This window comes from Odocoileus virginianus, chromosome 2 (assembly GCF_023699985.2).
Source record: "Odocoileus virginianus isolate 20LAN1187 ecotype Illinois chromosome 2, Ovbor_1.2, whole genome shotgun sequence".
In the NCBI taxonomy this organism is placed as follows: domain Eukaryota; kingdom Metazoa; phylum Chordata; class Mammalia; order Artiodactyla; family Cervidae; genus Odocoileus; species Odocoileus virginianus.
In genome coordinates this window covers 101072089-101093587 of record NC_069675.1, presented here as the reverse complement: position 1 = coordinate 101093587, position 21499 = coordinate 101072089, and the positions used below count along the sequence as shown (strand labels likewise).

Here is a 21499-nt window from a genome sequence, read left to right as displayed (position 1 = left end):
GACCAGCTTCTTCACCCTCGGAAACAGGCAGACAGTACATGCTGCTTTAAGCCGCTCAGTGTTGGGGGTAATCTTTCAGCAGTAGGTTACTAATAGGGTTATTTATTCTCTTTCTTGCCCATTTTCAACTTGAGGTTCACAAAGGCAGGACTTTCTGTCCCTGTCGTTCGCCACGGTATTCTCAGTGTTTAAACGGTGGCTGGCACATTTTTGCTGTTCAGTTCCTAAGTCATGTCAGACTCTTTGTGACCCCATGGACCACAGCACGCCTTCACTATGTCCCGGGGTTCGCTCAAACTCATGTACAACGAGTTATGATGCCATCCAACCATCTCATCCTCTGTTGTCCCTTTCTCCTCCTGCCCTCAATCTTTCCCAGCATCAGGGTCTTTTCTAATGACTGAAAGAGATGTTTTAAACAAATGAATGAATGCAGAGTGGGGAGCTGTTGGCAATTTAAGCAGGGGTGGGGTGGAGGTGGCACTTCTGATTTTTGTGTATAAAGCCCATGTTGAACGTCATGAGGCAGTGGCCTCAAGGGCTGCAGGGATGAAGGTGAGGAGAGCAGGGAGAATAGTAGAGGGCGGCTGAGTTCCTAGGGCAGAGCTGATGCAGGCGGGGCCAGGGGCTCAGAGTGGAGTGGAGAGAGGTAGCAGGGAGGAGGGGATGGATCACGGATGACCCCTGCATTTCAGGAGGGTAGAAAAGCCCTTCCCAAGATGATTGGAGCAGGGCAGGATTGGAGGAGACCTGGGGCCTCTCCATGTTCATTGAGTTTCTGACCTGACTGTATGTCTGATGGAGGTGAGTGAAAGCTGCTGTGCTTGCAAGGCTCTTGTCTGGACGATCAGGCCGGGAGGTGTGTGTGGCATCACCAGCCCCTTGTCGTCCAGTCGCTGAGTCGTGTCCACCTCTTTGCAGCTCCGTGGACGGCGGCACATCAGGCTCCTCCGCCCTCTCCTATCTCCTGGAGTCTGTTCATTCTCATGTCCATGAACTGAGTCAGTGATAGCATCAAACCATTGACTCCTCTGTTGCCCCTTTCTCGTTTTGCCTTCAATTTTTCCTGGCATCAGGTCTTTTCCAATGAGTTGGTTCTTCACATCAGGTGGCCAACATACTGAAGCTTCAGCTTCAATAAACCTCCCAGTGAATATTCAGGGTTAATTTCCTTCAGGATTGGCTGGTTTGGTCTCCTTGCAGTTCAAGGGACCCTCAACAGTCTTCTTCAACACCATAGTTCAGAAGCATCAATTCTTTGGCACTCAGCCTTCTTTATTATTCAACTCTCACATCCATATATGACTACTGGAAAAACCATAGCTTTGACTAGATGGAACTTGTTGGCAAAGTCATATCTTTGCTTTTTAATACACTGTATAGGTTGGTCACACTGTTTCTTCCAAGGAGCAAGCATGTTTTAATTTCATGGCTGCAGTCACTGTCTGCAGTGATTTTGGAGACCAAGAAAAGAAAATCTGTCACTATTTTCCAGTTTTTCCCCAACTATTTGCCATGAAGTGATGGGACCATGGTGGGCCTTAGAAAGCATCACTATGAACAAAGCTCATGGAGGTGATGGAATTCCAGCTGAGCTATTTCAAATCCTGAAAGATGATGCTGTGAAAGTGCTGCACTCAATATGCCAGCAAATTTGGAAAACTCAGCAGTGGCCACAGAACTGGAAAAGGGCAGTTTTCATTCCAATCCCAAAGAAAGGCAATCCCAGAGAATGCTCAAACTATGGCACAATTGCACTCATCTCACATGCTAGTAAAGTAATGCTCAAAATTCTCCAAACCAGGCTTCAGCAATATGTGAACCGTGAACTTCCAGATGTTCAAGATGGTTTTAGAAAAGGCAGAGGAACCAGAGATCAAATTGCCAACATCCGCTGGATCATCGAAAAAGCAAGAGAGTTCCAGAAGAACATCTATTTCTGCTTTATTGACTATGCCAAAGCCTTTGACTGTGTGGATCACAATAAACTGTGGAAAATTCTGAAAGAAATGGGAATACCAGACCACCCGACCCACTTCTTGAGAAATCTGTATGCAGGTCAGGAAGTAAGAGTTAGAACTGGACATGGAACAACAGACTGGTTCCAAATAGGAAAAGGAGTACGTCAAGGCTGTATATTGTCACCCAGCTTGTTTAACTTATATGCCGAGTACATCATGTGAAATGCCAGGCTGGATGAAGCACAAGCTGGAATCAAGATTGCTGGGAGAAATATCAATAACCTCAGATATGCAAATAATACCAACCTTATGGCAGAAAGCAAAGAACTAAAGAACCTCTTGATGAAAGTGAAAGAGGAGAGTGAAAAAGTTGGCTTAAAACTCAACATTCAGAAAACTAAGATCATGGCATCTGGTCCCATCAGTCCATGGCAAATAGATGGGGAAACAGTGGAAACAATGACAGACTTTATTTTCTTGGGCTCCAAAATCACTGCAGATGGTGACTACAGCCGTGAAATTAAAAGACGCTTGCTCCTTGGAAGAAAAACTATGACCAACCTAGATAGCACATTAAAAAGCAGAGACATTACTTTGCTGACAAAATTTCATCTAGTTAAAGCTATGGTTTTTCCAGTAGCCATGTACGGATGTGAGAGTTGGACCACAAAGAAAGCTGAGTGCCGAAGAATTGATGCTTTTGAACTGTGGTGTTGTAGAAGACTCTTGAGAGTCCCTTGGACTGCAAGGAGATCCAACCAGTCCATCCTAAAGGAAATCAGTCTTGAGTGTTCATTGGAAGGACTGATGTTGAAGCTGAAACTCCAAAACTTGTGGCCACCTGGTTCGGAGAACTGACTCATTAGAAAAGACCCTGATACTGGGCAAGATTGAAAGCAGGAGGAGAAGTGGACGACAGAGGATGAGATTGTTGGATGGCATCGCCAACTCAATGGACATGAGTTTGAGCAAGCTGCAGGAGTTGTTGATGGACAGGGAATCCTGGCATACTGCAGTCCATGGGGTCACAAAGAGTCAAACATGACTGAGCAACTGAACTGAACTGATGGGGCCGGATGCCATAATTATAGTTTTTTGAATGTTGAGTTTTAAGCCAGCTTTTCCACTTTCCTCTTTCACCTTCATCGAGAGGATCTCTAATTCCTCTTTGCTTTCTACCACTGGGATGGTGTCATTTGCGTATCTGATGTTACTGATGTTTCTCCTAGCAATCTTGATTCTAGCTTGAGTTTCATCTAGCCTGGCATTTCGCATGATGTACTCTGCATATAAGTTAAATAAGACAATATACAGCTTTGATGTCCTCCTCTCCTAATTTTGAGTCAGTCCATTATTCCACGCCCATTCTAACTGTTGCTTCTTGACCTGAATACTGGTTTCTCAGGAGGCAGGGAAGGTGGTCTGGTATTGCCACCTCTTAAAGAATTTTCCAGTTTGTTGTGATTCCACAGTAAAAGGCTTTAGCATAGTCAATGAAGCAGAAGTAGATGCTTTTCTGGAATTCTCTTGCCTTTTCTATGATCCCAAGGATGTTGGCTATCTGATCTCTGGTTCCTCTGCCTTTTCTAAATCCAGCTTGTACATCTGGAAGTTCTTGGTTCACATACTTTTGAAGTCTAGCTTGAAGCATTTTGAGCATTACCTTGCTAGCGTGTGAAATGAGTGCAATTGTGAGGCAGCTTGAACATTCTTTGGCATTGCGTTTCTTTGGGATTGGAATGAAAACTGCCCTTTTCCAGTCCTGTGACCACTGCTGAGTTTTCCAAATTTGCTGGCATATTGAGTGCAGCACTTTCACAGCATCATCTTTTAGGATTTGAAATAGCTCAGCTGGAACTCCATCACCTCCACTAGCTTTGTTTGTAGTGATGCTTCCTCAGGCCCACTTGACTTCGCATTCAAGGATATCTGACTCTAGGTGAGTGATCACACATTGTGGTTATCTGGGTCATTAAGACCTTTTTTTGTACAGTTCTTCTGTGTATTCTTGCCACTTCTCCTTAATATGGAACCTCCTGACTCCATTTGAAATATGGTTTCTATTTATTAATCTTTACATTTCCTCCTTTGGAGATGTTTCTCTGAAAGCATTGCTGATCAATTGGCAGGTTTTTTTTTTTTTTTTCCCCAGATACAGCAACTTTTCCCCTTGATGCCAGGGAGGACCCTTCTTGGATATTGTGTCCCTCGGGAAAGGGAGCACGCACATACTGGTGATCTCTTCAGGTCACACTCCATCTGCAAGGACGGGTCGGAGGGAGCACTCAGAAGTCTCCCATCTGCAGTCCGTGTCTTAGAACAGTGGATGCAGCAAGGGCACGCTCGGCCCGGGGAGAATTAAACCAGCACTCTGGGGAGACATAGTTGATGCAGGAATTAAGGCATGGGGGAGTGATTCTGGATTATACATAATTTGACTTAAACTTTAGGCTATTTAGAGCAGCCTGTCAACATTAACTGTGCATCTGCTTTAACCATTACAGAATGAGGAAGAAGGGGGAAGATGCATTACGTGAATGTTTAGAATGTCCACTCTGAATACAGGGATAAATGCCACCTTCTGCCCCCTCCTCCCCAGTGACGACACTATATTCCTTCGAAGATGAGGTTCCCTTCCCAGACACCGAGGTCATGCTGACCTGCTGTGAACCTGCTAATCTGTCTTCAAACCTTGAGAAAATGTATCCCTGTCATGTTTGGTGTTTGTTGTTCTGACAAGATATAAAACTGTGGTTCAGGCATCCACATTGGAGCCGGGTGGCCATTGTGGATGTGGTTTCAGACAGTTCACTGGGAGCTTGAATTTTTTAAACTGTATTAGACTCAAGGTCATCACCAACTGTTCTTTGCTAGTCACCACCACCTGCGACATTATGGTCTCACCGTCTCTCCTTGTAACTATGTATTTGGACCCCAAATGACCTTGCTCTACCAACACTCTCCCTATCAGCTTCAGTCCTAATTCCTGACACTTTACGCGTCTTTGCAGTTTTTGCCTGTATACACATCCCTTCCCATTCGGCAGACTGCGGAGCATATCTCAGTGCTTCTTCCATCTGGGTCTTCTGCTCTACAGTCCTCAGTTTGGCGCAAATAAAACTTTTCTATTCCTATTGTCAATGCAAATCATCAATAGCCAATCTGAGCTGATTAACAAGCACAGCTGGAAAGAAAGAAAAGACACAGTTTAAGAAAAAAAAATGAGAGAGAGAGAGGGTTGGGGGACTCCGCTGGCAGTCCAGTGGTTAGAACTCGGTGCTTCCAAAGCAGGGGGCATGGGCTGGCTCCCCGGTGGGCGACCATGCCATGTGGGGTGGCCAAGATCAGAGAGGAGGTTTGCGAGGGGCCCCTGCGATTCCCCGGAGCCCGGTGCTGGGGGTCGGGAGGACGTTGGAAAGGCGGGTGAGGGGCTGAAACTGAAGGCCCCTGAGCGCCTAGGCGTGGAACATTTTCCCAATGATCTGGCTCTTTGCAATGCCGGTGGGGTCAGCGGAGGGGGCCCTTGCTGACCACCTAAGGTCCTTGGCCTTTACTCTCTGAGAGGGGACCCACGGGCGGCTGTGGGCCGAGGAGTGGCGCGCTGTCACTCGTGCAGCCTTGGGACGCGGGTGGGCAGCTGGCTGAAGGCTGCCCCCTTGTGGCCAGAGCCGGGCGTGCAGGACTGGGCCCAGCGGCAGGCGCCAGGGGCCGTGAGGGCAGACTGCATCTCCTCACGCCAGACCCTTCCCGGGGACCCTGGAGGGGACAGTGAGCGGGGAGGGCAGGGGCCGAGAGCCTGCTGGAGAGGCGGCCCCCGCCCGCCCCACGGTGAATCCCGCTCTTACGCGATTTCCACGCCATCTTCTATCGGTCTGTGTGGAAACCAAATATCAACCAACGAATCAGCCGATCGACTGGGAATTCCCTGGCGGCCCAGCGTCTAGGACTTGGCGCTTTCACCGCCGGGGCCCTGGGTGTGCTCCCTGGCTGGGCAGCTAAGATCCCACAAGCTGTGCATCTCGACCAAGGGAGCTGGCGGAAAGCACGCTGAATAGATCAACTGGTTCATCGCTGGTCCCTCTGCAGACGCCTGTCTTGTGGGCAGCTGGCATCTTGGGTGGGAGGTGCTGGCTCTCTGGGCCTTCCCACCTACTGCCCGCCTCCGCGGGACAGGTGTCAGGCTGGGGGCAGGGGGAGACGGGACAGGTCCCACCCTGTGGTGCCCACAGCAGGCCAGAGTCTGGCGGGTCGGCCGGGCAGCAGGGGCACTGGCGGGGCTCCAGCTGTGCAGGGGTGAGGGGCTGTCTGGGGCCCCTGGGACGTGGGGGCTCTTCTTCCCAGTGACCGCGCTGCCCGGAAGGGCCCAGAGGGAGAACGCTAGTCTGGTAGGACCGGGCTGTTTCTACTGAAGAACATCTAACCAGCTGAAGAGCAGAAACAGTGGCATAGCTAGCTGTCACCCGGGACCACGGTCCACTTTTCACGTTTACATCTTGCTCGATTGTTTTTTGAACGAGTTACAGCACAGATGCCGTGCCATTTCACCCTGAGACGATTCAGGGCCAGCCGTGAAAGGACAGCACTGTTTCCCTCATCAACACAATGGAGGGACAGAGACCTGTGGGCAGGGGTCAGGGAGAAGGGTGCCAGAGGGCAGGCTGGGATGGATACAGTGCAGGCACCCCCGGGGCTGTGGTGGGGGGAACCCAGTGGGGGGACCCCGAGGATTGTGGTGGAGGGGACCCAGTGGGGGGGACCCCTGGGCTGTGGGGGGGGACCCGGTGGGGGGGACCCCTGGGCTGTGGGGGGACCTGGTGGGGGGGACCCCCAGGGCTGTGGTGTGGGGACACCCCAGGCTGTGGTGGGGGGGACCTGGTGGGGGGACCCCCAGGACTGTGGTGGAGGGGACCCAGTGGGGGGGACCCCCGGGCTGTGGGGGGGACCTGGTGGGGGGACCCCGAGGGCTGTAGTGTGGGGACACCCCAGGCTGTGGTGTGGGGGACCCCCAGGCTGTGGGAGGGACCTGGTGGGGGGACCCCCAGGGCTGTGGTGTGGGGGACCCCCAGGCTGTGGGAGGGACCTGGTGGGGGGACCCCCAGGCTGTGGTGGGGACCTGGTGGGGGGACCCCCAGGGCTGTGGTGTGGGGGCCCCGGGGACCGAGGAGCCCAGGTGCGTAACCGGCATGAGTCGGGGGTCACATTCTCAGGCGGCTGCATGTCTGCACCCCTGACCTGGCGCCTGGGGTCCGAGGGGGACTCAAGGAAGCCACTGAGACGCCTTGTCCGGCCACCAGAGAGGCCGCGTCCCTCGGACCTAACGTCTGCCCAGGCGGTGGGCAGGGTTGCCGGGCAAGTGTCCTGCCCTGTCCCTCCAGGGCCCGGGAACCAGCTGCGGAGCGCTCCCCGGTGGGGATGGAACCCGAGACGCACACAGTTCCTCTCAGGCGGCCCCTCTCGCGGGGCGCCCCCGCCGCGGCCCACCCGGGCCCTCTGCCCCTACGTCCAAGAAAAGCGCCGCGCCGGCTTATGGAGACTCTTTATTGTGCTGGGGGCTGGGTGGAGAGGCAGCCGCACCTCGAGGAGGGCTGGGCCGCGGGTCCCGGGACCACCGCCCCGCTCCAGCTCCTGCGCGGGGGCCCCGCTGGGGTGGTGCTCGCGCCTCGCCCGCCCCGCCCCGTAGTGGGCGTGGCTCTCCGGGTGGGCGGGGCCTCCAGGATGGGTGGGGCCTCCCGGGTCTGCGGGGCGCGGGGCAGCTGTGGTCCAGGCCGGCCCGCGCTCACCTAGGCCAGGACCTCCGCGCACTGGTCTGTGGAAGAGGGCAGGTCCTGAGGAAGCGCCCGGCGCCCCCTCCCCACCTCCCCCGAGGGGCCAAGCCCCTCTCCCGCCTGCGACCCCCTCCTCCCTCCTCTGGCGCTCCTGTTGTGCGTCCAGCGCCAGAGGAGCGGGCCTCGGGGCCTCCCGCGCCCCCCACACCCCAGCCTGGGTCGGGGGTCCCCCTGCCCCTGCAGCGCTGGGCGGCCTGGAGATGGTGCTCACCTGACTTGGGCAGCAGGACTCCCTGGCCGGGGCTCAGGCCCAGCTGCGGTGCCAGCTGCTGCATCCTCTGGGCGCCTTCAGGAAACAGCTCCGGGGCCCGGGCTGAGGACAGGGCGCCGTGAGCAGAGCGGGCGTGGGCGGGGGGCCGGGGCAGGGGAGGGGCCCAGGGAGGCGCTGGGAGATGCTGGTTCCACCTGCCTCCCAGCCAGGGCTCGCTGGGGAGGCACGGGGGACGCTGCAGGGCACACCGCCCACGTGACCCCAGAGGAAGGCCGGATGGGGCCGGGGTGGTGCCGCCCTTCAGGCGGGTGGGTCTCCCACCACCCGTCACCCACCATAGAGCTGCAGCCAGACGTTCTTTACGCCCCCCTTCTGGGTCTCGAAGTACATCACAGCGAAGTGCTTGTAGTCAGTGAAAGCCACCCTGATGTCGGTCTGCGCCATAGCTGGAGGGGGCGGGAGCCTACTGAGCTGGGCGCCGGCCCGGAAGCCCCCTGCCCGTCCCCACGGTCCCGAGAGCTGTCCCGCTGCCCAGCCCCGCCCCCCACGCGCTGGCCTCACCCGCGTTGCTGAACTGCCCGTCCACGGCCCCCTTGGTGAAGGTGCTCTCCGTCTCTTGGCACCCGCCATCGGGCCTGGGAAGGGGACCCCAGCGGCCTGAGCTGCAGCCCCCGCCCACGGCCCAGCCCCAGTGGGCGTCCCGAAGACAAACTGCCTGACCGCGACAAAAACGGCTGCCACTTAGCTGCTGCCAACTGCCCCACGTAGGGGGAGATATCCAGCCTGCCCCAGGGCCACCTGTCTCCCATCAGAGCAACGCTTGATCACACAGGTGCTTTATGATTCACTTATAGGAGAGGAGACACCCCGGGGCAGAGGGACACAGCCAGGGGACGTGGGGCCTGTGGGGTCTCCCCGTCTCCCCTCCAGACACCAGCATGCCTGCATGCGTGCACACACACACACACACACACAGACACAGCTCCCCCACGCCCTCAGGTGGGGCCCCTCTGATGAGCAGGTGGGCGGGGCTGCTGTTTCGCTGGCCCTGCAGCCTAGCACGGGTGGGGCCTGGCTCTGACCCCTGATGGGTTGAGCACACCCCTGCCTCCTCCTGGCTCCCCCACCTGACCGCACACTGGCTGGGCCTAAGGCCATTCCAAGGTGGGACTCCTGGGATCACTTACGTGGGAAACCCAAACTTGATGCCCAGGTCGCCGTTGGCCAAGGAGGTCACCAAGACCACGGGCATCTTCATGTTGTCCTTGGCATCCAGGAAGCCCTGGTCGTCCGACACCGCCCCAACCACGTACCAGGGGCCCTGGAACTGCAGGGGAACAGGGCGAGCTGGGGGTAGCCCCGGCTGCCACGTCAAACCTGACCCGAACTTGGGGGGCAGCTGCAACTCATCTGGCTGGTGGCCCGGCAAGTGGTGGGGACAGAAGTCAGACTTGGGACCGAGGGGCCTACTGTCCTCTGCAGAGCACCCCCCACCAAGTCAGCTGGGCAGATGGTCCCCTCGAGCTGAGCTTGAACCAGAGTGGGGGCTGGGCTGGGTTCCCCCAGCCCTCTGGCCTGTCTCCTAGAACACAATCAGAGAGAGGCGGCCAGCCTGGGCACGTCCGTGCGCACCTGGCTGGCATCGAAGTCGGCCTGGATGGGGACCTGGGCCTGGCCTGGGTCTGCAGTGAGCAGGGCGAGTGTCCCGCTGATCAGCAGCGTCTGCAGCATCCTGGAAGGTGGCTCTCGTCGATGGCACGGGTCTCGGGAGCAGGACAGGAGGGTGGGGGTGGCCTCTCCCACTGTGCCTTTATGCTCTTGAGACACCCTGGGACACTGGCCTACCGGCCTGGGACAGACCCCACTGTGATAGGCTCTGATCGGGTTGCTCCCTGGGGCACTGGCCTGCCCACCTGGGACAGGCCCCACTGTGATAGGCTCTGATCGGGTTGCTCCCTGGGGCGCTGGCCTGCCCACCTGGGACAGGCCCCACTGTGATAGGCTCTGATCGGGTTGCTCCCTGGGGCGCTGGTCTGCCCGCCTGGGACAGGCCCCACTGTGATAGGCTCTGGTCGGGTTGCTCCCTGGAGCACCCTGGCCCAGCGGGTCCCCACCAGACCCCGCCCATCCTTCCTGGGGAGGGGGCCGGATGCCCCAGGGCAAGGGGAGGGGAAGGCTGGCAGGCCCTGTGGGATGTGGCCTCCAGCCCTGGGCTCAGGCAGAGCCTCGAGAAGCCATTCCAAAAGCTCACCCTCACCTCTGACCCTCACAACCTGGGTGCCTGGACAGGGCCTGGTGGGCAGGTTGCTGTGGGTAACACCTTGTGAGCCAGGAGGGCCCAGGACAGGGCCCGAGAACGGTCACACAGGCGGAGGACCTGGGGGACAGTAGGAGGTGAAGGGCGGGCTGGGAGGGAGACCTTGCATGAGGCTCTGGGTTAGCTCGGGTGCCAGAGGCGGGTGAGTGGGCAGGGCTGTGCCCTTGAGGCCCAGGCCAGAGGCTGGGGGCTGGGGGCTCTCAGGCGGCCCCAGGAGATGGGGGGGTGGCCGTCTCCAGCCCACTCGGTCAGTTCTGTCTGGGGTCCATGGACACTCCAGCCTCCTTCCTCTCTGCGCCCTCAAACCCTTCTCTCTGCCCAGTCTGAGGGTGCTAACCCCATTCCTTCAGAGCTGCCCTGGGCCTCGGCCTCTTCTGGCCGGGTGGGGGCAGACTGTGGGCACCTGCCCAGAGCCATCAGCTGTAGCTGCGCCTGGAGGGGGTGGCCGGAGGCGCTGCAGTGGGTGAGATCCGGCCGCGTGGAGTGGTTGGGGACACAGCTTCCCTGGGCTGTCCAGGCTTCCGGCCAGCCGCCTCTCCCACGCCTTCAGGGGCCGAGCTAGTGCGTCCCTGCCCGCCCCCTTGGGGCATCCCGCAGAGCTGCAGATTTCACAGAGGGTGAAGGGACACCCAGGCCCAAAGCAAAGTGGGGGGCAGTCAGGTCCCTGGAGAGCTGGCCAGAGCCAGGCCCAACTGCAGGACAGACAGTCGTGAACCAGGAGCTGATTTGCTTCCGGAGTTTATTCTCAGAGCCGGGATAAAGGCTGAGGCAGGGTGGGAATGGCAAAGGGGCTGGGGTCTCGGGTGTTGCAGGAAACGGCTGAGCAGGGCAGGAGGGCCAGGTCCTGAAAGCCGGGCTCACCTGGGCAGGAGAGTGGGACCTGTGGGTGGGGCTGGCCATGAGCCCCCCTACCCCAGGACCCCGGCCCCTCAGTCTCAGGTCGCGAGGGCCCGTCCACCGAGGCCTCTCAGCAGAGGGAGCCGGCCTCCCCGCCGTCCCCTGGTCACCCCACCCCAGTCCTGTCCCGGCCGACCACTCCGCCCGCTCCCAGTGACCTTGCTGAACCCCAGCGGAGGCCCCTCCGTGAAGCAGCCCTCGTGGCAGATGGGAGGCTGTTGGTGAGCGCGTGTTGAATGAGCGAGTGAGGGGGGCCTGCTGGGTGAAGGTGGCCCCCAGCCCCCCACTCACCTATGTGTGCTCCTCCATGCACTTGTCTGCCAAGAAAGAAGCCCAGGCCTGCGGTCAGTGCCCCAGGCCCGCCCCCTCCCGCCCCCGATGCAGCCGTGGAGAGCATCTCATGACCCCTTAACTGCTGACTGTCACCCCCATCACTCCCGCCCCTCCCCCAGGCTCTGTCCGCCCCTCCAAGAGGAAGATCCGGTCCCCTCCCCGGGCCCAGAGCAGGCTGCCTTGGCAGGGAGGCCGTGGGCGCTTCAGGGAGCCCGCTGAGCCCCGTGTGGTTGTCCCCATGTCCCGACGCGGACGCCCGTCCACAGGTTCCGTTTCTAGGGCCTGCCCTGCCCCCTCCCAGGCTGGGGGCCTTCGCATCCCAGGGGCCCACCCGGGGCCTGGCACACGGTGGGCTCGTGGTGAATCCGGGGAGGGGGTGTTTCCTGGGTAGCATCTTCCTGGGCCCGGCCCGGGAGCCGCAGGCCATGGTCACGGTGTGAGGACAGACTGCCCCCGCTCCGGAGGCCGTGCCCCGGTCAGTGGGCAGTCTGGCCGGACGGACTCCACCCCTCGGCCTCCCCCGGATCAGGGATCAGGAGACGGTCTGTCTGCCTCTAACCTGACCTTAATCCCCTCCCGTCAGATTAGCGTGCTCACCAGTCTTCGGCAGGAACACAATGCCTTCCTCTGTGAAGCCCAGGCTCTTGGCGAAGGTGGTGAACTTTTCCTTGACCTCAGCTCTGGGGGTCTGGGTGCGGCCTGGGGCAGGGAGGAGAAGCCTTCAGCCTCCGTTGGTCTGCAGCATCCCCGCTCTGCCCCTGCTCCTGAGGCCGGGGTGCCCCCAGACACCCCCACGGGTGGAGCCCCAGGCCGGGTGGTGGGCGCGGCATGGGACACGTACTGTACAGTGTGGCCATGCGGAAGTCCTGGCCCGGGCCTCGGACACTCTCGGTGGAGAGCAGGGCGTAGGTCTCGTAGTCCGTCTCCACCACCGACACCTCGTGGGTGCTGCTCCAGTCTGGAAACCCGGGAGACAGCCCCGTGGGGCCCAGTGTCCCCAAACCAGAAGGGCTCATAAAATCAGGGGTGCATGGGACCGCCACAAACCCCCACAGCCACACCCCTCTGGGGAGGAGGAAAGATGGCCAGGGGGATGTCACCCCCAGGCAGGGGCAAGGAGGGCAGGGGTCCTGGGGTGCAGAGCTGCCTGAGGAGTGAGAGGAGCACGGGGCGCAGACAGCTGCAGAGAGCCCTGCACGGCCCTGGCGCGGGGCTGCTGGGCAGACCCAGGCCGACCCTGGCGGGGCGGCCACCCCCCCCTCCCCCATACCGCCGGGCAGGGCGGCGCCCAGAGTCCCAGCCAGCAAGTGTCGCTGCTGGCCGCACTCACGAGGGCTGGTGTAGGTGTAGCAGCCGGGGGGTCCGGCGGGGCGCAGCAGTAAGGTTCGGGTCTCACACTGGTCTTTCCTGTGGGCAGGTCATCCTGGGGTCAGGGGTCAGGCGTTGGGGGTGTCCCCAGACTGCGACCCTGCGCCGGGAGCTCTGGGCCCCAGATGCCCGCCCCGCCGCCCACCTGAGGAAGGTAGAGGTGAGGTTGAGGCCACCGTCCGCCGCGGGGCCCACCACGGACTTGCACATGGACAGCACCTTCTTCTTCTCCAGGAACCAGCTCGAGTTGGAGGCGAGGCCCGAGGTGAACCAGAGCCCCAGGAACTGCGGCGAGAGGACCCCATCCCGGTTGGCCGGAACCCTCCAGGACCCGCCGGGGGTGGGCGGCCCGCGCGGCTGCGTCCCACCCCGGCCCCCCGCCCACCCCGCCCCGCCTGCTCCGGCGCGGCCCCGCCCGCTCACCCCGGCCCCGCCCCCTCGCGGGGTCCCGCTCCCGCCGGCCCGGGGACCGGCAGTAGAGGGCGCCGGGCAGTCCCTAGCGGGGGTCGGATGCGGGGCGCGTGCGCGGGGCGCGGGGCTGGAAGACCCGCTCCGACGTGCCCCCGCAGAACCCCCGCAGGCCTCTGCGCGCGTGTTCACGGGGGGGAGGGGGCGCGCACCGGGGCGCACTCGGTTCCGACGCCATTCCTGGCGCCACCCTGAGCTCCTCCGTCATCTGCGCCCTCGCGCACGGAGGTGTGTCCCCAGCCCAGGTGTGGAAGGTGTGCCTATTTTCCCTGGGCGTCGTGAGCTCGTTGGGCTCACCGTGTTGGGTTAGGGGTGGCGGGCGCGCAGGTGGCCCGCGGGTCTGACGAGCGCGCGCTCCCGCTCACAGGCGCGTCCCTGCCCGTCGGTGAATCTCCTGGGGAGGCCTCTCCCGGTCAGCCTTCTCCCGCCAGGCGAGCCCTCCTTCTCTTCTGCTCCCCCTTCCCAGGGAGAGCACCCCACTCCCCATGGGCACCGTCCTGTCTCTGCGCCAGGCAGGGAGCCCTCACCTTGTCCTCTTGGAAGTTGGGCTGCAGGGTGGCCTGGGCGGGGGCTGGGGTCTGCAGGACCCCCAGGACCCCCAGCAGGAGCAGCCCCATCCACAGCCTGTTCAGAGTGGCCATTCTCCCAGGACTGGGCTGGCGGCACAGGCAGAGAGGCAGGCAGGAGGCAGGGAGGCCACCCGGAGACCCCTATTTATGGGCCTGGCTTGGCCTCCACCCAGGCCCAAGGACAGCCCACAGCAGGCTCGTGACGCGGGGGGAGGACAGGGCAGCAGCGGCCTCGCCCCCCACGGGGCTGCTTATGTAAGAGGCACCGACTGGGACAGCCTGCGCCTGCCCCCCAGGCCCAGCTGGGGGGGGCAGAGGCCCCCGCATGGCGGGCCCCTTCTCCAGCCTTGGAAGCAGCCTGGTTGGGGGCAGGGGGCAAGTGCCTTGGTGCTGCCCTGCCTCTGGGGTCTCTGGTCACTTGACTCCCCTCACAAGCCCCACCATTGTTCTGTGTCCGAGCCTGGTAACCCTGGGAGGCGACACAAGGCCCTGTTTGCACCGCCTGAGTTTCGTTCCGGAAGGCCCAGCAGGCCAGGGGGTGATGGGAAACTTGGGCCAAAGGAAGGAAGCCAAAGCTCCCCTGAGTGGAGCCCGAGGGCCTGGTGTGCGACACAGTGTCCCCGGAGCCAGATGGCGGGGTCTGGCTGGGAGCCCCCGGGGCGTCCTTCCCAGCCTGGGACCCTCTGGCCTTGGGCAGAGGCCCATTCCTTGTACCTGCACACCTCCACACCTGCACATCTGCAGTGGCCCCACCCAGCCTGTCCTATCACCTGGGGTGCCAAGCTGGTGCCTCCCCAGGGGCCAGAGGACGTGAGGTTCCCCCGCCCTGCACAGAGGGCCGCCTCCTTGTGTTGACGGGCTGTCTCTGAGGTCCTGGGCCCTGTTCAAATCTGGCAAGTGTCCCCTGTCCCTCTGGTCCTGACCAAGGCCACCCCAGACTAGCCGGGGCCTCAGCACAGGACCGAGTGGGGTCAGCAGCTCTGAGCAGCAGTGAGCAGGTGGGTGCGCGTACCTGGGGTGGGGGCTGGGGAGGTGAGGCTGGGGAAGGAGGTCCCGAGCGTGGAGTGTGGTGCAGAAACAGTGGGGACACGGCTGTGGCTGGGGGCACAGACCTGGCCCTCCCCCGGGGCCCAGCCCACCGCGGGGTGCAGCCCCTTCCCGGTGCTTGGCACCGTCCGCCCGGAAGCTGGCTACTTGGCAGCCCGGCCTCTGGCTTTGGACCGGACCCAGGGCTGTCCGGAAACTGCGCGGAAGGGGAGGCGTGGACTGGGCCAGCTCCCTGAATGGAGCTGGCGTGGGCCCTGCCACCCACCTCGCAGGGGCAGGATGGCGGGCCCCGGGCCCACAGGGTTCCTAATGAGGGCAGGGTGCCTGCACCTCGTTCCCCCGGCTTCCTGGGCCCGGCCAGACCCTGCTGTGGGGGGGCCCCCGCCCAGGGTCCCAGAGCGCAGAGTCGGGTTTTTTGAGTGGCACCATGAAGGTCTCCTGCCTTCTCACTGGTGCCAGGGCTGGCGGGGCCGTCCCCGGAAGAGGCCAATGTGTGGGGCCGGCAGAGGAGGCTGGGGGCGCAGGGCAGGGGCAAAGGGAGGTGGGGTGAGGTGGGGAGGGCTGCGGTGTCGGGGCGGGCCCAAGCAGGCCTAAGATCCCCACCGCTCTGCCCTGGCCTCCCATGCACCCTGCCCCTCCGCAGGCTCACGGCCGTGGGGGGACAGTCTGTCAGGAGCAGACAGGAGTTGGAGGGATGGTCCTGGGCCCTGCACCGCCCTGGGGCTGCCCCAGGCCGTAGCTTGGCCCAGGGGCAGAGCAGGGGGCCCCTTTCAGGATGGCAGAGGGGCAGGAAGAGGAGCGTGGGTGGAAGGCCTGGGACATCTGTGTGGCCCCAGGCCTCCTGCCATTCGATGCCGAGCCGGGCGGCTCTTTGGCCGTGGAGAGGCTCCGGGCTCCGCGGGGCCGAGCTGCGTGCCTGCCCAGCCCCTGTCACGCCAAGACCAGGGCGCCTCCACCAGCGGCAAACGTGTCACAGAGCAAGGCAGGGGCTTGATGCAGGTGGAGGGTAGAGAGCGTGCCAGAGGAGGCGGCCCAGGACGCGAGGACCACGGACCTGGGCCTGCACGTCTCTGGTGGGCAGGCCCCGCCCGCCACAGGAGGGGCCCTCAGGCCGGGTCCCCCGGGTCCCTCTCAAGGGAGCAGAGAGGCTCCGGACACCCAGGGCGCTCACGCCCAGGCCCAGGGTTAAGGAGTACATCCGCCTCCCTCTTCTGCCCACAGACACCACTGCCTCCTCCCTCCTCTCCTCCCCTGCCCCCAGACTGGCCACTGCCGCTGACCGTAGCCTGGATGAGGCTGGGGGTTTGGAGGAGCAGGAACTGCCTCCCTGTGGCCCAGACGGAGGTGGGCGGCTGGGCTGGCTCATCCACACTGTGGAGTGAGGAACTGGGCTTCAGACCCCTTCTGCGTGGGCCATGTTCAGCAGGAACCCCGGGTCTGCAGGGGTCAGGGCGGGGGTGGCCGCTCTTCCCCCGGGTCTCCAGGGGTGGGCTGAGGACTCCTGAGGGCCCCCGTGGAACACCTCGGAACGCCGGCTATTGGCGGCCACCGTGCCCACTGCACGCCGCCCTCCAGGGCCCCGCGGGGCAGGCGGCTGGGGCTCAGCCCTGTCTGGCCAGGAGGCCAGGCTCCCCATCTGCCTGCTCAGGCCTCTCCCCGAGAGCCATGGCCGACAGCAGCCAGGGCTTCTGCGAGGAAGGACACTTAGGCCGCCTCGCTCGGCTCCCACACACTGCCCAGGCCCATCTGGGCGGTGGAGGCCTTGAGATAAAGTTCTCACCCTGAAGATCGAGATGAGGGTGGTGGGCGAGGGGGAGCCCGCCCAGGCAAGACGGGGGCAGGGCTGCAGCTGGAGGGCCCCCCGCCCAGCCCACGACACGGGAGGCCCCCCTCTGCTCAGATGGGCCTGGTCTTCCCTCGGAGCCTGGCCGGCCTGCTGACCTGGGTTCTGGATCCTGCTCAGACCTCCTCGGGCTGCTCCCCGGGGCGGTGGGGGGTTTCCCTACCCCCGCCCCCCATCTCAATGCCTTCCTGTCATGTCCGCTCTCAAGTGGCTGACCCTCTGAGCCCTAGTCTGCTCCGCGCTACTGACCCCTCCGCAAGCCCAACCAGCCCCACCTTCCCTGTCCCCCAGTCCGCGCCCCACCCTCCCGCCCCCACCAGCCCTGCGGATCCCCCAGTGTGGCCTCCCCCTTCCAGGCTGCTCAGCGACTACTGCGGGGCAGCCACTCTGATGGCTGATGGCTGGAGGAGCAGCTCTTTCTGCCTAAGAGCTTCTGCCTGTCTTCCTAATGCGTTTCCCACCAGAGAGAGGCTGGGCCGCAGAGGGGCTGGGGCTGGGCGGAGCCCCCAGTACGCCCTGCACCCTGCCCCTGCCAGCACCCCTGGGCAGCCTGGCCTGGGGCCAGGAGAGGGGCGGGGGGAGTGGACAGGGTGAGCCTGGGCTGGAGGACAGGGTGGGCTGGTCTCCCTGCAGCTCCCGGGAGCGCGGTGTGCTGTGCCCGTGGGCCTTGTGGGGGTCAGAGCGTGGACCTGGACAGCTCTGTTCCAGGAGCCTCTTTGCAGCGCTGGGGGCTTCTGCAGGCCGGGCTGGGCTGAGGCTTGGGGGCCCTTCCCCAGTCCTCCCAGAAGTCAGGCTTCCAGGACCCTGAGCGAAGTGCGGTTGGGTGGGGGCTTGGGCCTGGCCCTGCTCCGGAGGACCCAGGGCATGATTTCAGGGCCCAGGAAGCAGTGCCGGGGCAGCTGCTGGGCCCCACAGTGGGAGGAGGCGGCCCCCTGAGGGCGCTGTTGATGGGGGGCACACGGCACCAACCCCCCCCGGGGGGCAGCGACTAGGTTCTGCCAGGTCCAGGTGAGGTGGGACCCTCGCCAGCGACTCCCGCCGGGGTGCCTGCACGGTCTCTCCCCTCCCTTCCCGCCTGCAGGCCGTGCAGGACGGTGGCCGGGGAGGGGCGGGCGGGGGCGTCTCGGGCACCGGGGCTCCCCACGCACGGTCCCGCTCCCGTGGCTCTGCTCGGAGCTTGGCTTGCCTGTGGTCAGCCCTGCAGGCCAGGCCTCCTCTGCCCTCCAGGTGGGGGCTGCGCGCGGGACGTAGGGGGGCAAGGCCCCTCCTGGCACCCGCTGAAAGTCGAGCCGCCAGTCCTGGAAGCCCAGGCGCGCTCGCTGGTTCTCCGAGGGACAGGCAGGCGGGGCGGCTGAGAGGGCACAGCCCTGCCCGGGAAGGCAGGGTGGCTGCCCTGAGCCAGGGAGGCTGGAGCTGGCCTCTCAGGAGCCCACCCCCAGCCCTGGCATCAGAAGGGGCCCCCCAGAGGCTGACCCAGGGCCCCCCTTAGGCTCCTCCCCTCCTCCGGGCCCATCGCGGTACCCGGTAGCTTTGGACGTGACTGGACCCGGGCTGTCTGTGGGCCCCAGGGGCACGTGAGCTGCAGGTCAGCAATAAGCAGAGCTGAGGCTGCAGTTTCCATGGAGCCCTGGGTCTGGGCATGAGGGGGAATGGGCGTCTGCCCGGGAGGGTAGACACTGGCCGCAGGCATGCCAGGGGTTGGCCTAGACCTTGGGAGGTCACAGACGCCATCCCCCTCCTGGCTGGGCAGGTTGGAGCCAAGCCCCAGCCCCAACTTGATCTCCCTGGGGGCAGTGACGGGTCCCAGCCTCTGCACTGCATCCCCTGACATGGCTGGCCCTTCAGAGCCCAGGCTGTCCCCACCCCTGGTGGCCCCTCGCTGACCCACGTCACGGGGACTCATAGGGCCCTGGTAGATCACACCTGCTTGCTGCTCGGCCATCAGCAGCGCCCCCCACCTCACCCAGACTGCGGGAAGGGGCTCCGAGGGAGCTGAAGGGCAGGGGGCATCCCCCCCAGACGCCACCTCACCCCTCAGGCCAGCCCCTCACCCTCCAGGTGGCTCACAGCCCTCGGGGCTCCCCCCTTCCAAAATGCTCCTCCCGTGAGTGGGTCCCCAGCACAGAGATTTTAAGTGGAAGAGGGGCAGAACCCTGGGTCACCCAGAAACTGCTAGAAAGAACATTCCAGAAAAAGCCTGTAGGCCTCCTCCCCTCTCCCTGAGCCCTGGCCCGGCTCCCGGATGGGTCCCACGCCCCAGGCTGCCCTGGGAGAGACCTGGGGCGGCCAGGTGGACGGAGGCGCAGCATGGCCGCGTTCAAGGAGGGAGCGAAGGCCCTGGGCCTGCAGCCGGGCACCGCCAGGGCGGGCGAGCGGAGGGCTCAGGACTCCGCTGCGCCCGCCCAGACCCCAGAGCACAGCTGCTATGTGACTTCAGGAGGAGAGTTCAGACTCAGGGTGCCCCCAGGCGAGGCCGTCTCTGAGTTTTTGCCCCGACCACGTGGGCCCACTCTCCCCTGGCGGTCCCATCTGTGTCTCTGTCTGCTCCATGCCCTGGGCTGGCCTTCGCTGGCCCCAGTGATGACCACATCTCCAGTCCACATGTTTTTTCCCAGCCCGGGGGCCCAAGGACACTCCTGGCCAGCAGGGCCCAGGGTCGCTCCGCTGCCGCCAGAGAGGCCAAGGTGCTGCGGCGCTCTGCCCCAGAGAGGGGTGGGCAGGGCTTCGGCAGCGCGGCCTGCCCCTCACGTCCCCACCTGTCCCGGCCTCCCTGGGGCGTGACACTCAGTGTTCGGGCTTCCAGAAGCGTCCAGCCTGGTGGAGAGTGGTCGGAGCTAAGCTTGTCTCCTCCCCTGCAGAAGGCCGCGTGGGTGGTCTTCGGGAAGGTGGGGCCTGTGGGCACCTCGTCCCCTGGGCCACCCCCGAAAGGGCCCTGAAGCCGAGACTGCTCGTGGGGTCTTGCGCCTCCAGGGCCTCAGGGGAGTCTCTAGATTCCGGCGTTTTTCTCTCCTCCGTAACTTGACCGTGTCAGGCCGACCTGAGGGTGCGCAGGGTCCCCTGGTGCCAGGAGGGGCTGCAAGGCGGGCACTCAGGTCTGGGCCCGGGGCCCTGGGCTGGACACACTGCTGCGGTGGGTGCTCCTGCCACTCGGGGCCCTGGGGGGCACTGGGCTCTGTCTGGGTCGCCCCCAGCTCCCCATTCCCCAGGCTCCTGCTGGGTGCTGGCGACAGTGGCCTGTGTGTGAAGAAGGGCCCAGCTCTGCTGGTCCCGAGAGCCCAGGACAGCCGGGAGCATGCCCAGGCGCGGGGTGGGGACCAGAGAAGGCAGCCTGGACAGGCCCGGAGAGGATGCTCGGGCTCCGGGGGCCCCGCGGTTTGCTCCGTGGCCAGGGCCACCCCGGCGTTGGCCGTCGCGCGGTGCTGCCCGCTCCCCCCGCACCACGCCCACTGCCGCAGAGGGCGGGCGGGCACCCACGGCTGCGAAGGACAAGGGCCAGGCCGCGACCAGCGGTGAGGGCGGGGCAGCCCAGGGCTGGGCTCAGAGGTGGGGGTCCAGTGTCTCAGGAGAGGGGCGCGCCTGGGCCATCTGGGAGCGGACGCCCCTCAGAGACAGGGTGGAGGCTGGAAAGAGACGGGGGTGGGGAGACAGGCCCTGGAGGGAACAGGAGGCCTGGGGGGTGGGGGGCCCAGGCCGCCCTCTCCTCGAAGTAGGTCCCGCCTCTGCCCTGGAAGCCCCCGGGCCGGGCTCGGGCCACACCCCTCTGGGGACAGAGCTCTGGTCAGAGGCGCAGGGCCCTGATACACGACCCTTGCCCCCAGCCCGGCCTGGGGTCCAGGCACAGTGGGCGTGCGGTGGGCGAGCATGTGCTTGGGAGCGAGTGTGTACCTGAGGGCATCCTCCTGTGCACACGTGTGCGTGCGTGGGTGTGTGAACGGTGTGTGCTGGTGGCTATCACGGGTAAGGGCAGGAAACGGGTCGGTGGGGGGGCCTGGATGGGGAGGGGGACCTGGGTGGGAGGGGGGCCTTGATGGGAGGGGAGCCTTGATGGGAGGGGAGCCTTGATGGGAGGGGAGCCTCAGTGGGAGGGGATTCTGGGGGGGCAAGGGGGCCTGCAGGAGGGGGCCCTGGGGCAGGGGGACCTGGCTGGGGAGGGGGTTCTGGGGGGTCTCGTCCCGGGGGGGATCTGGACCTATGGGCAAAGACACAGGCCCCAGGTCCCGGGGCAGGGTGCGGCAGGCGAACTGGGGCTCCTCGCCCCCCGCCCCACATTCCTGATGCACTCAGTGAGGCCTGGTCAGGCCCTCTCTCACTTCCTGGGTTTCTTCTGAGGCCCTGAAGCCAATCTTGCGTTTGTAGCTTTGACCTTTCATCTCGAGAGTGCCCCTTGCCCAGCCCCCCAGCATATGTCCCCTGGGCCTGTGCCTCCTTCAGAGACACACGACCTCTGTGCCCTCAGGGTGGCCTCCTGTGCCCCAGCCCGGGCTCCCTCCCCCAGGCCCTCCCCAGGCCCTCCCCGGCCCCTCCCCCGGCCCCCCGCCCCAGGCCGCCCGCCCGGGTGCCCTTCCCAGGCTGCTGTTTGGGACCTTCTGTCCTTGACTCTGGGGCCTCCAGGGGCCCCAGTCCTGCCCTGGACTCTCTGCTGGAGCTACCGCACCCAGTC

The 21499-nt window shown here is 63.4% G+C and overlaps 2 protein-coding genes across 3 annotated transcripts; both read right to left on the bottom strand.

The window, feature by feature from the left end:
- Positions 1–7486: 7486 nt before the first annotated feature.
- LCNL1 (lipocalin like 1) lies at positions 7487–10944 on the bottom strand. The gene is made up of 6 exons (XM_070456158.1): positions 9630–10944; positions 9185–9324; positions 8559–8632; positions 8333–8443; positions 7998–8099; positions 7487–7767 (listed from the first exon to the last, which is right to left on the bottom strand). The coding sequence occupies exons 1-6, from the start codon at positions 9726–9728 to the stop codon at positions 7742–7744; spliced, it is 552 nt and encodes a 183-aa protein (XP_070312259.1). The 5' UTR covers positions 9729–10944; the 3' UTR covers positions 7487–7741.
- Positions 10945–11036: 92 nt separating this feature from the next.
- On the bottom strand, positions 11037–14087 carry PTGDS (prostaglandin D2 synthase). 2 transcript variants are annotated; one of them, XM_020888397.2, is made up of 7 exons: positions 13908–14087; positions 13058–13197; positions 12875–12951; positions 12386–12502; positions 12142–12243; positions 11503–11528; positions 11037–11194 (listed from the first exon to the last, which is right to left on the bottom strand). In XM_020888397.2, the coding sequence occupies exons 1-6, from the start codon at positions 14019–14021 to the stop codon at positions 11503–11505; spliced, it is 576 nt and encodes a 191-aa protein (XP_020744056.2). In that variant the 5' UTR covers positions 14022–14087; the 3' UTR covers positions 11037–11194. The 2 variants fall into 2 exon arrangements, with proteins under 2 accessions (XP_020744056.2, XP_020744054.2); XM_020888395.2 differs by having other exon boundaries at positions 11037–11175.
- Positions 14088–21499: the final 7412 nt, after the last annotated feature.

What these genes read in the sequence shown, in the direction of transcription:
- LCNL1 (XM_070456158.1), bottom strand. Translation starts at nt 9,728, where the DNA reads ATGCTGCAGACGCTGCTGATCAGCGGGACACTCGCCCTGCTCACTGCA. An exon ending in CCGACTTCGATGCCAGCCAG is followed by an intron (nt 9,325 to 9,629) that starts GTGCGCACGGAC and finishes GTTCCCCTGCAG; the next exon opens with TTCCAGGGCCCCTGGTACGT. An exon ending in CGTCTGGCTGCAGCTCTATG is followed by an intron (nt 8,100 to 8,332) that starts GTGGGTGACGGG and finishes CCCTGTCCTCAG; the next exon opens with CCCGGGCCCCGGAGCTGTTT.
- PTGDS (XM_020888397.2), bottom strand. Translation starts at nt 14,021, where the DNA reads ATGGCCACTCTGAACAGGCTGTGGATGGGGCTGCTCCTGCTGGGGGTC. An exon ending in CTACACCTACACCAGCCCTC is followed by an intron (nt 12,503 to 12,874) that starts GTGAGTGCGGCC and finishes CCGGGTTTCCAG; the next exon opens with ACTGGAGCAGCACCCACGAG. An exon ending in CCGCATGGCCACACTGTACA is followed by an intron (nt 12,244 to 12,385) that starts GTACGTGTCCCA and finishes TCCCTGCCCCAG; the next exon opens with GCCGCACCCAGACCCCCAGA.